Here is a 17,107-nt window from a genome sequence, read left to right on the forward strand (position 1 = left end):
TTTTCTGTTCTAGGATCTGATAAGACCTCATATTGCTTTTAGTCATCATGTCGCCTTAGTTTCCTTCAATCTGTGACAGTTTCACAGTTTTTCCTTGTTATTCAAGACCTTACAGTTTTGAAGAACGTCTCTCAATGTTGTCTTCACATGTCTCATGACTTCCCATGATTAGGTTTGAGTTATGGGTGTTTAGGAAGGAAACACACAGATTAAGTGCCTTCTCACTGCATCATATCAGGGGTCCATGACATCAATATGACTTAACACAGGTGATTTAGACTTGATCCCTTGGTTAAGATGATGGCTTCCAAGTTTTTAAAATTACTATTTTTACTGTTCCATAGTTTCTTCTTTGGAAGTGAGTTTCAGTGTGGGTGGTGGTTTTCAAACTCAAATCACCCATTGGGGTTGTTAAAACATAGGTTACCAGACTCCTTTTTCAGAGTTTCTGATTCAGCAAGTCTTGGCGGGAAGGGTGTAGCAGAGGTCAAGAATTTGCATTTCTAATTAGCTCCCAAGTAATGGTGATGTTTTGGTTCAGGAATCACACTTGGAGAACCATTGGTCCAGTGCATGTCTTTCATTACTAAGCCTTAGATGGAAGAATCAACTAGGAGACATTCTAAAAATTCATATTGCCAAGTCTGGTCCTTGGCAATTCTGATTGAGAAATCTAGGGTGCACACACGGGTTGGCATTTTTACAAATGCAAGTTAAGCTTGGGAACCACTGGGATTAATGCTAATTTATAATAATCTGGTGGATGTGTAACTGGGGCAGCCCCAGGACAATGCTAAGGCAGCAGGTGGGGTTTAAGCAGCTCTAACTGTGGGAAGAGAAGGGCAGGAGAGCCTGGGAACCCAGCAGGATCTGAATCACAGGCCCTCCGCCTGCCCAGCCCTGACCGTATAATCTTACTCATCCCTCCAGGAAGTCTTCTTCTTATTTTGATTGGTCTGAATCACATGATTGTTCAAAAACAGACAGCACTCAACCTGAAGTTAGCAATCTGCTGAAATTCAGACCAGCCTGAAGCTAGCAATCTGCTGAAATTCTGAAACAGAATAAAGCATAACATAGTACTATTTACCAGTATCAAATAATTTATTATATTGTCTAAATCTTAAATCCTTCAATATTCACCTCAAAGAAGTTGTAGGATTCTCAGTATTTCAAAAGAAAACTGGAAAGGAAAGAGGAGAGGAAAACAAACTAGAGAAATAGGGAACGTGTTTTCTTATATGAATTTCAGAAAAATTTTTTAAAATTTTATTATGTGGTTATACTATTACTTTTATTATATTATCATAATTGCTTACTGCTACTATTATCTACAAAAATTACCTCTATTCTTGGTAAATATGATGATAATTTTTGATTGACCAAGAAGAAAATCCAGTGAAATAAAGATAATTCTTAATAAGTTTAAATGCTATTTAAATTTATAATGCTATTTAAGTTTAAAAGTCCTTCTTTTAAACATAAAATAACCTATGATTTTTAAAAATTGGTGGGACTGGGGAGGGAGGCAAACCATAAGAGACTCTTAATTTCAGGAAACAAACTGAGGTTTGCTGGGGGTGGGGAGGGGTGAAGGGATAGAGTGGCTGCGGGATGGACACTGGGAGGGTATATGCTGTGATGAGTGCTGTGAACTGTGTAAGACTGATGATTTACAGAACTATACCCCTGAAGCAAATAATACCTTATATGTTAAAAAAAAAAAGTTTCTCCTTTAGTAGTTTCATAGGGCTGCCATTACAAATTATCATAATTTGGTAGCTTCAAATGACAGAAATTTATGATTTATTATTATTATTTATTGTGATCTTATAGTTTTAAAGGCCAGAAATTAAGGTGTGAAATTAAGGTGTTGGAAACCTTCTGGAGGCCCTGAGGAGGAATCTCTTCCATGCCTCTCTGCTAGCTTTTGGTAGCTGCTGGCGGCACTTGGTATTTATCCCTTGGTTTATGGCTGCCCTCCAGTTTCTGTCTTTGTTGGTCTTCTCTTGGGCTTTTACTCTTTGTGTCTCAAATCTCTCACCTTCTCTTACATGTCATCGAATTTAGGGAACCCCCTAAATCCAGATTTATTTCATTACATCTACAAAGATCCTGTTTCCAAACAAGATTACATTCAGAAGTACCCCAAGGGTTAGGACTTGGACATATTTTTTTGGGGAACACAATTCAACCTGCTCTCTTTCCTACTAAAAAATATTAAACAAATGTGTGAATAACATTGATATGGAACACATGCCTCATTGTTGCTTGGTTGGGGGTCCATGAGTCTCATTCACACATTGGGTCCCAGTTTCCCATTTGCTGCTCACCTCCAGCTGCTCCTGTGAACAATGGGGGTGATGCAGAAACATCCTGAGTCTCACGGATGGCCACCGTGCCAGCTTTTTCCCATTGTCCTCAACTAGCACCTACTGAGGGATGACCTGGAAAGGCTGCACTCTTCCCAAGTCTCATTAATACCCTACAAAGCCCAACCATTATAACAAGAGAAGCAACTCTAAAGTATTGTTTTTTATTTACCACCACACTGAAAGCTTTGTAGTGGATTTCTCCTATTTCCAATATTCTTTCCTTTAAAAAGTCATCAAAGATATTTTTTCTTCCAGTGTGTTTTTAATCTAAGTGCATTAGAAGTGCCTGAAAACTCTGAGAGCTTAATATCACTAAGGCGACTAAAAGGGTGGGAGAGTCAGGGCCACTTCTGAAGAAAGCTTTGGAGTTTAACAGTCCATTAGACCCTGGAGCTTAAACCCAGGATGAGGCAGACAGCAGGACAGCTTTTTTTTTTTTTTTACCCTGTTTCTCTCCTAATCAATTTAATTCTTATGTCTTTCTGCCTTGCAGCACTCAGGGCAATTTTTAAATATATTTCATCTATATTTGACTGATAGCCACCTCTTTGTCATGTAACTTTTATGAAATGCCAGAGCTTAGCTTCTTAAGTTATATTTTCTGTTAGCCTTGCCCATGACATAATTATAGGAATGTCTTTTCTTGATGAAAAAGCTATGGAAGGAAAAATGTTATCCACCATTTCTTTCTCCTAAGAACAGAAAGCCTACAAACCCAGTAGTTGTTAGGATCCTGAGTTTTATTTATTTATTTTTTAAAAGATTTTATTTATTTGACACAGAGAGAGAGAGAGATCGCACGTAGGCAGAGAGATAGGCAGAGGGAGAGGGGGAAGCTGGCTCCCTGCCAAGCAGAGAGCCCAATGCGGGGCTCCATCCTAGGACCCTGAGGTCATGACCTGAGCTGAAAGCAGAGGCTTAACCCAATGAGCAACCCAGGTGCCCCAGGATCCTGAGTTTTAGATAATTAAACATGAGACTCTAAAATGGGGGCCATCAAACATTTTTCTGTAAAGGGCCTAATAGTAAACATTTTAGGCTTTGTGAGCCATGGGCTATCTGTCATAACTACTCAACTCTGCCACTATCATGTGAAAACAGTCTTCGATAGTATTCAAAGGAATAAGAGTGGTCATGTTCCAATAATACTTTATCTACATGTGCTGGCTGGAATTAGTACCCAGATCATAGTTTGCTGACCTCTGATCTAAAATATCAACCAGTTCCTCATGTTTCTACTTTGCAGATATATAGATATAGATAGGTATATCTATATATCTATATATATATCTGTATCTATATCTATATATATACATATGGAAACACTAGGGAATTTAGCACTATTTCAGATTCTCTTTCATAATGTTGAAAACATTTTAGAAGTCTCTTTCATTCCCCCTTATATACCAGAACCTAGCATGGGGGTCTTTTATTTAGTAGCCACTCAAAGTTTATTGAATGAATAACAAAGGAGTAAGGCTTATCTATATATCTATATATATCTGTATCTATATCTATATATCTATACTCTATATATCTGTATCTTTGTTTATCTATCTATCTATATATGTATATCTGTTATATAATATATGTATAAATTGTTTAGTTAAAATAACACAAGTTGCATATGCTGAAACACTGTATGAAACTCTTATATGGTGGGGCTCTCCTCTTTTTCTATACAAAATTTATGAGCAGCTTACTTTTGTTATGGCTCAATATAGCCACAATACCTTTCTATAGAAAGACTGTAGAGATCTAAATGCATCATCCATACCTATTTCTATCTATCACTATCAGCTGGCTCATTGATAACAATGGCAATGATGAGACTCTGAAGCAACAGGGACCAGATGGCAACACTTTATTGCCAGAGTCAGGGGGTTACAATGACCATACCAACAGGCAAAGTTGAAGGGCACCCTAGTGGACTTGACTTGCAAGGAGATGTGGAGATGATTAGGAGACCATTATATCCCTTAAGTAAAATAGATGAATAGCCAGTGAGGGTGTTGCTTAATACATCAACCAAAAGAAGGCAAGAATATATGAACAGCAGATTGAGAGTGGCCAACTCAATAAAAACTCTTGATCTTTTGGCCATGTCCCAGAACTCAGCCAGTTTTCAGACCCGGAAACCATTGGCTGAAGAGGTGGCTAAGTCCACAGGAGGAAGAATTTTGAAATACCATGGCAAAAATATAATGCGTTAATTACCCCAAGTTTCCTCGAGAGACTTATATTTACTTGAGAAAATACACACTATAGAAAGAGGAATATCCAAATATTTTGAGGGTACTGTGTCTTAATTAACATTGACTCATAGGATTTCAAAGCATTATGGTAGAATGGAGGAATAGAGGGGACAGGCTCTGAGATAAACAGAACCATGGCCCAAGTCTGGCTCTCAGAAGGTCCAGTAAGTCTGTGGACCCATCCAGCGGTCAATTCTCTGGTCTCCAAATATATAATTGAAATTGACATATTTGGCTGTTGAAGGAACCCCATCTTGATTTCTTCTCATTCAAACCAAATGGGAGCTATCACACTGGGGAAGGTGAAGTGGGAGCTTCTAACACTGCATCTCTACATGCCCATCTCCTCTATCCCCCATTCTTTTGCCAGTCCTGGCTAGGATAGTACATCAAAACCCACTGTATTTGGTGGTGATGATGGGGAGGAATGGCAGAAAAGAATGCTGCTTTAAAGGATCTTAAGAATACAGGGGTGGCAGCGGGGTGGTCCATACCATAGCTCCATTTAATTTACCAATCTGACCATTGCAGAAACCAACTAAATCTTGGAGAATGACTGTAGGCTACTGAAAACTCAAATAATAACTCCAATCTCAGCTGCTGTGCCAGATATGTTAAACTTTGCTGGAGCAGATTAATATGGCTTCAGGTACATGTTACAGCATTCTTTTCTATCCCAATCAGACAAGATCAGAAAAAGAGATAGAAACTGCATTTACATGGAACAACACATATTTACAGGTTAGAGGCCTACATTCCCTTCTGCTGTTATAACCTGATGAGATGAGATCTGAGTTGTCTGGACCTCCTACACATCATGTGATCAGGAGGGTGAGCATGAACGGCCAGCATCCTGGAGGTGTTGGTAGGACATATGGGAGTACGGGAGTTTTAAGTTGGTGGCAATTGAGTGAAATTTCATTCTTGTAAAGTATTTAGGATCCAGGTGGGTCAAGGGCAAGAGAGGACCTCTCTTCTAGAAGACAAGTTGCTGCATCTTGCCTTTGTACCAGGAAGAAGGAAACAAAATTCCTGGTAGGATCCTTTGGCTGATGGTGGCAACATATTCCACATCTAGGAATATGCTCCAGCCCATACATTAGGTGACAGGAAGAGCTCCCTGCTTCGAATGAGGCCCAGAGCACAAAGTCAGAATGACAGTACAAGCAGCCCTGCTCCTTGGACCATATGATCTGGCAAACTCTAAGCCACTGGAGGTATTAGTGATGGGAAAATATGCAGTGTGGTGGAGAGGTGAAGCCACAGTGGAAGCCTCACAGAACAGACCTCTGGGCTTTTGGAGCAAGACCATGCCACCTGCAACAGAAACTTGTGTGCTTTTGAAAAGCATTCCTGGTGTGTTACTGGGGACCAGTAGAGACAGAACTCTTGATTATAAGATGCCAAGTAACCACGTGTCTGGAACTGTCCATTATGAGCTGGGTTCTATCAGAACCACAGAGTCATAGACGCAGGCAGGCCCAGCATTCCAAAATAAGATAAAAACTGTGCATCTGGGATTAAGGCTAAGCAAGACCAGAAGATATGAAGTAACTGCATGAGCAGGTAGCCCGGTTCCTCATGTCACCCACCACGGGTGTACCAACAGCCCTCCCTCAGATCATTCCTCAACTTTGTGGGGGGTTGTCACCAGCTGAAGGAGTAGGAAGAGCTTGAATAGGTTTTATGGGCAGGTCCGCTTAGTGTGTGGACGGAAGTTAAAAACAGGCTGTGGTTTAATTGCCACTGGGGTGGGAGGGGGATTGAGAAGAGTGGTGAAGAAAAGCTGTCCCAATGGACAAAACTCAAAGTGGTGCGCCTATTACTTATTTTGTGTGGAGGGAGCAGTGGTCTGAGGTGAAGACTTCCTCATGGGTGGAGGGAATATTCTTATGGGGTGGTCTTATTTAGTCTTTCAGGAAGACTGAAAAATTGAAGGCACGGGAGTTTGGCATCAAGGAATATGGATGTACTGGAGGGAAAAGACATAGTGTGTGAAGACTTTTGACTCACGTAGTAATGGACACCAGAAAGATCCATCACAGATAAGAGAGTGAGCAACCAAGAGGACATGTGACTAAGCCAGTACACATTAGCCAGTCTTTGATTTGACATGATGAGCACATGAACAGAGGAACCACAGGGCCAGAGACAGAGGCCATGCCTGGGCTCTATTTTACTGACACTTTTCTGAAAGTCTAACCAGCCAGCAATAGAGACCAATACTGAACTCCCAATATGACAACTTCTTCAAGATGAGTTCCCATAGTTAATTTACATATGTTGGGGGATCAGTGTGCATCCAATACATGAGGCAACACATCAGACATTTTCTTAAAAAAATCCTAGGAATTTTAGTAACTTCAGTGCCTAATGTTAGTATCTTTAGTACTTGGCTTCAGTCTCATGCTATTCAATTGAGTGAGGATAACTATAAATTGTATACATTAATATAAAAAAATCATAATGGTAAACTTCCTAACACAGGAAAGGAAAAGAATAAAATAAGCTATGGTATCTTTTCAACCATAGTTGGGACATTAAGTCGATGGTGTATGCAAAATTGCTTAGCCTCCTATTAGGCATATAATACTAGGTGCTCCACAAATGTTAGTTGAATAATTATCGGTCAGACCATTGGCCTGGATAAATGCTTTTACAGATATGTATAAATACTGGAAATTTAACATCTTAATGGGAATTGTTATAAAATGCTATTTTTCTTTTCTATCTTAAAATAATTTTATAATCTCAGTTTTTCCTAATAACTCTGTTAGCATATGGACATCAAACATTGCCTAGAATTAACAATGATATTCCCAGAACTGATGGCATGTGCAAGGCTGTGTTTGTCTTTTAACCTTGAAAATCTCTTCTCTAGTTGGTATATTTCCCATTATACTCTTTATCCTCTGTTCTGATTCTTTACAGATATCAGAGGACATCAGAGTGTTTCAGTCAAGACTAAAAGGAACAGAACCTAGCCTAAATTGAGGATTTACTAAGAAGATACTTGGTGTTGTCATGGCAATGACGACTCTCTAAGCTTATGGGAAATTGAACTGACATCTGGAAAAGCAAGAGTAACAAGGCCGTGTGTGTGTGTGTGTGTGTGTGTGTGAACACAGTCTCTTTCCTTCCTTTTTTTCTATGTTCCATTCTCCTGCTCTATATGACATCGCTTAAAGTGATTGTTCTAGCCCTCACTAAATTTAACTTTTTAGTTCAAATGCCAAATACAATCTATGAAATCTTTCTGGCTTTTAGTTCAACTTATCAAGAATGAGAGTGTGGTAAGATCTCTAAACAGCTGATAATTTGGCTTATTCTAGATCACCCTTGGTTAGAGAAAGAGAGAAAAAGACCTGAAGCACGGGGGTCTTAGGGCATAACCATAGCTGCCTACTTTCACCCCCTACACAGTGCTGTGTGTGTGTGTGTGTGTGTGTGTGTGTGTTGCTGTTCTTAGGGAAGGAACTAGAATTTATAAACCTAGTTTTGATCTTAAATTAGAGTTGGGAAAATTATATCTGATCCTTCCAAAAACTCTTTCTATTTTCATGTTGACCAGCTTACATTTGAGAGAGCTTTCTTGCTCTAAATGATATTAAGAAAAGATGACAAGGATTAGAATTCCTAACTTTTCCCTCCGACTTTTCTGTACTATCCACAAGAATTGTATGAAAAACAAGTTCAAACACTATTTCAGGAAACAATAACACACTGATCCTAATGAGTCTATTTTTCTTTAAGATCAATTTAGACAGAATGGTTGATCAGCTCCAGGGAACATGGAAATCCATTTCTTGTGAAAATTTTGAAAAATATATGAAAGAGCTGGGTAAGCCATTTTTACCTGCATATCATAGCCAGTAAAAATGGGAGATTTGATAGCACAGAAACTTGGTCTGTATATCAGCTTTATCGTGGGCTCCTCCCTCCAACAGAAACATAGAAACAATCACATAGAAATGATTAACATTGGTTCAGGACCTAGATACAGTTCTTTGCAAAATTAGTTTGTAATTAACAGAATCCTTGCTCTCATATAATTTACCATGGGTTTACATGGCTAAAACACATATGCAGGATATATTAATTATATTATTTATATTATTACTATATTATTATATACTATAGTAATATATTATATTATATATTATTACATATTATATGTATTATTTCCATAAAAATTTTAAAGCAAAAAGTCATAATTATTTTTAAAAAACAATCATTTTTTTCAAGGATTTGCTCTATATCTTTAGAAGATCTTCAGAATAGATCTTGTTTTCCAGCTGAGATGCCTGCTGGCCTTCTGTGGTGTCTGTCCACCATACTCAAATCTCTGTTCCTATTGTAACATTGCCTTCTCCTCTTCTGTAGTCTAATCACACTCTTTATTTTCTTATAAGGGAAGATTCTTTTTTTTTTTTTTTAATTTTTAATTTCTTTTCAGCGTAACAGTATTCATTGTTTTTGCACCACACCCAGTGCTCCATGCAATCTGTGCCCTCCCTAATACCCACCACCTGGTTCCCCCAACCTCCCACCCCCCCGCCCCTTCAAAGCCCTCAGATTATTTTTCAGAGTCCACAGTCTCTCATGGTTCACCTCCCCTTCCAATTTCCCTTAACTCCCTTCTCCTCTCCATCAGGGAAGATTCTTATAATGAGATTGTGATTACATTTAGGGTCCACTTGGCTGATTAGCTCCCTATTTCAAGATTCTTGAGTTAACCATATCTATAAAGACCCCTTTGACCTGTAAAGTGACATTCACAGGTTCTAGGGATTAGGGTGTAAATATCTTTGGTAATAATTATCTAATACATCCCAACTTGTTATCATGTTTCACAATATAAATTCATGAGCCGTATTAGGGTGTTTGTTTAATTTATCTTCTCTTAGAAATTTAACTTAACTATTGTATATGTGACACTATTTCTATAGAAAATAGTCCTACATGTAATGCACAAAGCTGTGTGCACAAGGATGCTCACACTAGCATTATTCGTAATAAGAAAACATGGAAACAAACTACATGTTCATCAATAGGGAGAGAGATGAAATAAATATTAATATATATACTCTGTAAAATATTATGTAGTAATGACAAAAATTTGTATCTACATGTACTGACACAGAAAAGACATAGAAATTGGGGGAAAGTAGGTTAAATAACAATTGTTATGACAGAATAACTATATTTAAAAAATTTTTATATGTAGTGGTGATGGTTGTATAATATTGTGAATGTACCTAATGCCACCTAATTGTATGCTTTAAAATGGTACAAATGATAAATTTTATGTCATATGTATTTTAGCACAATAAAAAATACTTTATGGAAAAAACAACTCTATATGTGTGTATATACAAGAATATAATAAAGAAATAAAGATCTTAAATAATCCATGTTCAAGTATTTCCCCTGTATAAATGAGTGCATTTTAAAAGAGGGAGGTATTTTTTCAAAATAGGGGCTTTAATAAAATTTTCAAAGAGCTTCATGAACCAACAGGAATAATACCTACTGGGCTAAAGAAACATGACAACCAGTAGCCAAAATTAGAGACTGATTTTTTTTTCCTGCAAAATATAATCTATTTTTTTTTTAAGATTTTATTTATTTATGAGAGAGAGCGAGAGCTAGCACAGGCAGACAGAGTGGAAGGCAGAGTCAGAGGGAGAAGCAGGCTCCCCGCGGAGCAAGGAGCCCGATGTGGGACTCGATCCCAGGACGCTGGGATCATGACCTGAGCCGAAGGCAGCTGCTTAACCAACTGAGCCACCCAGGCGTCCCTATAATCTATTTTAACACAATGGTGGTGCTATAAGCTTCAGCTACTTGAATTCATGCAGCATTAAATCTGCTTAACTCGCAGACCTCTTAGCTAATAAAGAATTACGCAGCGAACATGGGTTTCTAAAGTCAGCAACAGATTTAACTATGGTGTCCTTTCATCTGGTTTCCAGGAATAGGAAGAGCCAGCAGGAAACTTGCCTGTCTGGCAAAACCCATAGTGACCATCAGTACCCAGGAGGATATGATCACTATAAAAACCAAAAGCATCTTTAAAAATAATGAGATCTCCTTTAAACTGGGAGAAGAGTTTGAGGAAACCACACCAGGTGGCCATAAGACCAAGGTGAGACCTTCAACACTCTTTCAGTTACATTTTGTAAGAATGTAAATTCGAAATCATTCTAAGTAAGGAAACAGTTATAGCAAACACATCTAAAGTCTGTATTAGATGAACATTGGGCTAAAACCTAGGTCATAGGATCTTAAATTTCAATATGCATAGACATCTCCTGTGATGCTTGAGAAAAATGCTTATTTGTAGGTCCCATCCACACAGGTTCTGATGTGTGGGGAAGGCACCCGAAGACTGTATTTCTAACAATTCTGAGGCAGAAACTTAGCAGATGCATATTGAGAATCATTTCTTTAGATTCTTCTCTCAGAAATAAAAGTTATTTCTTTCTACTTTGTAGCAGTTTTCTATGCATAAAGTTAGAATGAATAAAATTTCATCGACCAGTATAGGTGACGTTATGCCTCAGTACCAAATTAACCACAGGCCCCAGTGGCTTAACACAATGGGAGTTGCTTTCTATGTTAGTATACATATTCAACAATACTACTCATGGCTGGAGAAGTTTCTGTGCGTGGAGTGGAGAGCAAACAGGAAATGAGGGCATAGGGTATCTACTCCTCTTAATTTCTCAGGGAAAAGAGAATTTTACTTAGTCTTCAAGATAATATATTTTTACTCTTACAAAACCTTCTCTCCCCAGAAGAATCAGCCAACAAATTTAGTGCTGACGAAGTCTTAAAATATATGTAAAACTTGTAAACACCAGTCTAAAACTACCTGAGAATGTCAGAACAGCTGAGAAGAATTTGGTACTTGATAAAACGTTAGTATTCAAATGTGACAATCTGAGCTGAATTCTGTTTTGTCCATTTTCAGAGTGTGGTAACTTTCGATAAGGACTCTCTGATTCAGGTGCAAGACTGGGATGGCAAGGAGAACACCATAAGGAGAAAGTTGGTGGATGGGAAAATGGTTGTGGTGAGTGAACCTGTCTGTCATTATTTTTGTCACCTACTCTAATACTTAATACAAAAAATCATTCGAATAGGTTGTTCTAAAATAATAGAAGTCAATGTAATTTGTCTTTTTCTCTTGCTTTATAAAAATGGGGGAAAACACTGGCAGATAAATATAGTAGATATAATATTTATGCATGATCATAAATATTATAAAATGTTGGTTGAGGAACTAAAACACTAAAGAAAATAAAAGAGTTGTGTTACCTAATTCTTTGACTTACACATAAGCCAAAACAAGCATGTGTTTGTGCAATGAAGATTTCAGCAGGGATTGTGAGATGTTGCTAATCCTTTGCTCCATATCAGGATCAATTTCCCACTGTTTTCCAGCTCAACACCAAACAAACATGTGAAAAGGAAGTTTAAACTAATGCAAAGTTTAAGTGGTATCCCCTTAGTGTATGGATGAGTTGACACAATTAAAAACTGACATTTCTGTGACTACTGTTTGCATGCTTTCCTATATTATTTACCTAATCCTCACAATAGTCCTGTGAGTTAAGACTAATTAGCCCATTTAGAAATTCAAAATCACATTGAGAATACCACCTTATACCAGTTAGAATGGCCTCAATTAAACAACATGTGTTGGAAAGGATGTGGAGAAAGGGGAACCCTCTTAAACTGTTGGTGGGAATGCAGGTTGGTGCAAACCACTTTGGAAAACAGTGTGGAGAGTCCTTAAGAAATTAAAAATAGAGCTACCCTATGACCCTGCAATTGCACTACTGGGTATTTACCCCAAAGATACAGACATAGTGAACAGAAGACAGAAGGGCCATCTGTACCCCAATGTTCATGGCAGCAATGGCCACGATCGCCAAACTGGAAAGAGCCAAGATGGCCTTCAACAGATGAGTGGATAAAGAAGAAGATATGGTCCATATATACAATGGAGTATTATGGCTCCATCAGAAAAGATGAATACCCAACTTTTGTTTCAACATGGATGGGAGTGGAGGAGATTATGCTGAGTGAAATAAGTCATATGGTTTCACTTACTTGTGGAGCATAAGGAATAACACAGAGGACATTAGGAGAAGAAAAGGAAAAGTGAGTTGGGGGAAATTGAAGGGAGAGATGAACCAGGAGAGACTATGGACTCTGAGAAACAAACTGAGGGTTGTGGAAGGGAAAGGGGTGGGGAGAGTGAGCCTGGTGGTGGTTATTTAAGAGGGCATGGGTTGTGTGGAGCCCCGGGTGTGGTGCATAAACAATGAATCTTGGAACACTGAACAACAACAACAAAATTACTAATTAGCCCATTTAACAGTTGAGAAAACTGAGATTCAGCCACTTATTTACCTAAGGATATTCAGCTAGAAAAAAATGGTGGTGCTGGGATTAAAAACCAACCAAAGAGGTAAAGGATCTGTACTCGAGAAACTACAGAACACTCATGAAAGAAACTGAAGAAGACACAAAAAGATGGAAGACCATTCCATGCTCTTGGATCAGAAGAATAAACATTGTTAAGATGTCTATACTGCCTAGAGCAATCTATACTTTTAATGCCATTCTGATCAAAATTCCACCGGTATTTTTCAAAGAGCTGGAGCAAATAATCCTAAAATTTGTATGGAATCAGAAGAGACCCTGAATTGCTAAGGAAATGTTGAAAAACAAAAATAAAAACTGGCGGTATCACGTTACTTGATTTCAAGCTTCACTACAAAGCTGTGATCACCAAGACAGCATGGTACTGGCATAAAACCAGACACATAGACCAGTGGAACAGAGTAGACAGCCCAGATATGGACCCTCAACTCTACGGTCAAATAATCTTTGTCAAAACAGGAAAAAATATACAGTGGAAAAAAGACAGTCTCTTCAATAAATGCTGCTGGGAAAACTGGACAGCTATATGTAGAAGAATGAAACTCGACCATTCTCTTACACCACATACAAAGATAAACTCAAAATGGATAAAAGACCTCAACATGAGACAGGAATCCATCAGAATCCTAGAGGAGAATATAGGCAGTAACCTCTTCGATATCAGCCACAGCAACTTCTTTCAAGATATGTCTCCAAAGGCAAAGGAAACAAAAGAGAAAATAAACTTTTGGGACTTCATCAAAATCAAAAGCTTCTGCACAGCAAAGGAAACAGTCAACAAAACAAAGAGCCAACCCACGGAATGGGAGAAGATATTTGCAAATGACAGTACAGACAAAAAGTTGATATCCAGGATCTATAAAGAATGTCTCAAATTCAACACACACAAAACAAACAATCAGATAAACAAATGGGCAGAGGATATGAACAGACACTTCTCCAATCAAGACATACAAATGGCTATCAGACACATGAAAAAATGTTCATCATCACTAGCCATCAGGGAGATTCAAATTAAAACCACATTGAGATACCACCTTACACCACTTAGAATGGCCAAAATTAGCAAGACAGGAAACAACATATGTTGGAGGGGATGTGGAGAAAGGGAAACCCTCTTACACTGTTGGTGGGAATGCAAGTTGGTACAGCCACTTTGGAGAACAGTGTGGAGATTCCTCAAGAAATTAAAAATAGAGCTTCCCTATGACCCTGCGATTGCACTACTGGTTATTTACCCCAAAGATACTGATGTCGTGAAAAGAAGGGCCATCTGTACCCCAATGTTTATAGCAGCAATGGCCACGGTCGCCAAACTGCGGAAAGAACCAAGATGCCCTTCAACAGACGAATGGATAAGGAAGATGTGGTCCATATACACTATGGAGTATTACGCCTCCATCAGAAAGGATGAATACCCAACTTTTGTAGCAACATGGATGGGACTGGAAGAGATTATGCTGAGTGAAATAAATCAAGCAGAGAGAGTCAATTATCTTATGGTTTCACTTATTTGTGGAGCGTGACAAATAGCATGGAGGACAAGGGGAGTTAGAGAGGAGAAAAGAGTTGAGGGAAATTGGAAGGGGAGGTGAACCACGAAAGACTATGGACTCTGAAAAACAATCTGAGGGTTTTGAAGGGGCGGGGGGTGGGAGGTTGGGGTACCAGATGGTGGGTATTGGAGAGGGCACAGATTGCATGGAGCACAGGGTGTGGTGCAAAAACAATGAATACTGTTACACTGAAAATAAATTTTAAAAATAAAAAATAAATAAATAAATAAATAAATAAATAAATAAATATTCTTAAAAAAAGAAAACTAAAACCCAGGTTAGCTTAATTTCAAAGTAATTTTTGAGACCATTCTGCTCCCTTTGAGGATGGCTGCTCAGGTCAACTTTCTCACTGTCACACAGTGGAGGGAAATATGCCAATGATTCATCTTCCCAAAACTCCAATTGCATCAAAATGAATAAAATGGCAATTTTGGACATAATGTTAAATAGCTTTAAGGGAATATGTGAGAACTATGTGAAGTAAAAACAAAAACAAAAACAAAAACAAAAACCAACAAAGACCTATCTTCATTTCTTTTTTTTTTTTTTTAAAGATTTTATTTATTTATCAGAGAGAGAGAGGGGGAGAGAGCGAGCACAGGCAGACAGAATGGCAGGCAGAGGCAGAGGGAGAAGCAGGCTCCCTGCTGAGCAAGGAGCCCGATGTGGGACTCGATCCCAGGACGCTGGGATCATGACCTGAGCCGAAGGCAGCTGCTTAACCAACTGAGCCACCCAGGCGTCCCCCTATCTTCATTTCTTAATGTAAGGATGGTTTTCCTTCCAACAATGAAGAGTACATTTCCTTACAAAGTAGTAAGTGGAAGACTAGGCATACTTGATTTTATTGCTCCTTATAATAACATTAATCACCACACAGGTATGTTTTTAATTCATTAGGGAAAATGTAGATTCAGAATCCAATTTGTGCATTTCCATCCCTGCCATTCAGTACCTCTGTGACTTCGGACGAGTCATTTATCCTTTCCAAGATTGAGTTTACTTGCCTTCAAAAATGCAGGACTGTCTTTATGGGTTGTTATTATTATTATTATTATTATTATTATTTTATTTTTTCGGTGTTGCAAGATTCATTGTTTATGCACCACACCCAGTGCTCCATGCAATATGTGCCCTCCAGCCCCCCCCCGCCACTCCAAAACCCTCAGTTTGTTTTTCAGAGTCCACAGTCTCTCATGCTTTGTCTCCCCCTCCAATTTACCCCAAGTCACTTTTCCTTTGAGAGGACCCAAATTAATAAAATTATGAATGAAAGGGGAGAGACTACGACTAACACCAAGGAAATAGAAAAATCATCAGAAATTATTATCAACAGTTGTATGCCAATCAGTTAAGCAACCTAGAAGAAATGGATGCATTCCTGGAAACCTATACACTTCCAAGACTGAAGCAGAAAGAAATTGACAACCTGAATAAACCAATATCTAGTAACAAGACTGATCAATCACTGCTTCAGTGATTAAAAACCTTCCCCAAAATGGGAGTCCAGGACATGACTGATTCCCTGGAGAATTCTACCAAACATTCAAAGAAGAAATAATACCGATTCTCCTGAAGTGTTTCAAAAAATAGAAACAGAAGGAAAACTTCCAGACTCTTCATGGTTTTTTTTGAGAGAATTAAATACCATCATGTATATATCAGTGCTCTAAAAACCATAAAATACAATATCAATGTAATTAATGTTATTTGAAAAATGTAGTGTATATAAAATTAGCAAAAGTGCCTCACTGTAGGCATCTAAAATGTTTCAGATTTTATACTCTTTGCCTTGCTATATATATATATACATATACATATATATATATACATATATATATATATATATATACACACACATTATATATACCATATACATGTATAACCACATTTATCATATATATGATTTTCCATTTTGTTAGCAAAATCAGCTAGCAAACAAACAGTTGGTATCTATAGTTATCTATATAGATCTCTTTTCAAGATTTTCACAGAATGTATGTATGGATAGTACTTGGTTTGCATTGTTCTAAAAGCAGTTTCACCAGCAATACTGAAATGTCTCATCGTTCCTTTGTCTTCTAGGAAAGTGCCGTGAACAATGTTATCTGCACTCGGACATACGAAAGAGTACAAAAAAACTCAGTCTGAAACTCTTAAGCATCCCCAAACTGTGATCCAAACTGCTGAGGTTGTTGAAATAAAACTCCAAAGTAAAATGTTACATCTGTTAATATGAGGGAGCTTGTGGACAAGCACTGACAATTTTGCTTTCCAGTTTTTATATGCCTTGGTTATATTGTACCTTGGTACTGAGAGCTGTGGGAAAGCAAGCTGCTATAATGAATTGAAGGCTGCTCTCATGCATTCAGAAAGGCACTTCATGTTGATTTTTTCCCCATTAAGCATATTATGTCAATCCTTTATATTCAACATGATCTGCAGTACATTGGGAAAATAT

General features: G+C 38.1%; 1 protein-coding gene across 4 annotated transcripts; it reads left to right on the plus strand.

Annotated features, from left to right (window-relative positions):
* Positions 1 to 6,108: 6,108 nt before the first annotated feature.
* On the plus strand, positions 6,109 to 16,854 carry FABP12 (fatty acid binding protein 12). 4 transcript variants are annotated; one of them, XM_082719458.1, is made up of 6 exons: positions 6,109 to 6,196; positions 7,562 to 7,726; positions 8,384 to 8,471; positions 10,606 to 10,778; positions 11,607 to 11,708; positions 16,732 to 16,854. In XM_082719458.1, exons 3-6 carry the CDS (start codon positions 8,399 to 8,401, stop codon positions 16,795 to 16,797), a joined length of 414 nt encoding a protein of 137 aa, XP_082575584.1. In that variant the 5' UTR covers positions 6,109 to 6,196; positions 7,562 to 7,726; positions 8,384 to 8,398; the 3' UTR covers positions 16,798 to 16,854. The 4 variants fall into 4 exon arrangements, with proteins under 4 accessions (XP_082575584.1, XP_082575586.1, XP_082575587.1 ...); XM_082719460.1 differs by having other exon boundaries at positions 7,562 to 7,713; XM_082719461.1 differs by having other exon boundaries at positions 7,562 to 7,707.
* The last annotated feature ends 253 nt before the right edge of the window (positions 16,855 to 17,107 follow it).

Source organism: Mustela nivalis, assembly GCF_964662115.1.
Source record: "Mustela nivalis genome assembly, chromosome: 2".
In the NCBI taxonomy this organism is placed as follows: domain Eukaryota; kingdom Metazoa; phylum Chordata; class Mammalia; order Carnivora; family Mustelidae; genus Mustela; species Mustela nivalis.

Bases quoted from the DNA above. Each gene is read 5' to 3' on its own strand.
- FABP12 (XM_082719458.1), top strand. From the start codon at position 8,399: ATGGTTGATCAGCTCCAGGGAACATGGAAATCCATTTCTTGTGAAAAT. The intron at 8,472-10,605 runs GTAAGCCATTTT...TCTGGTTTCCAG, and splicing joins AAAATATATGAAAGAGCTGG to GAATAGGAAGAGCCAGCAGG. The intron at 10,779-11,606 runs GTGAGACCTTCA...GTCCATTTTCAG, and splicing joins CAGGTGGCCATAAGACCAAG to AGTGTGGTAACTTTCGATAA.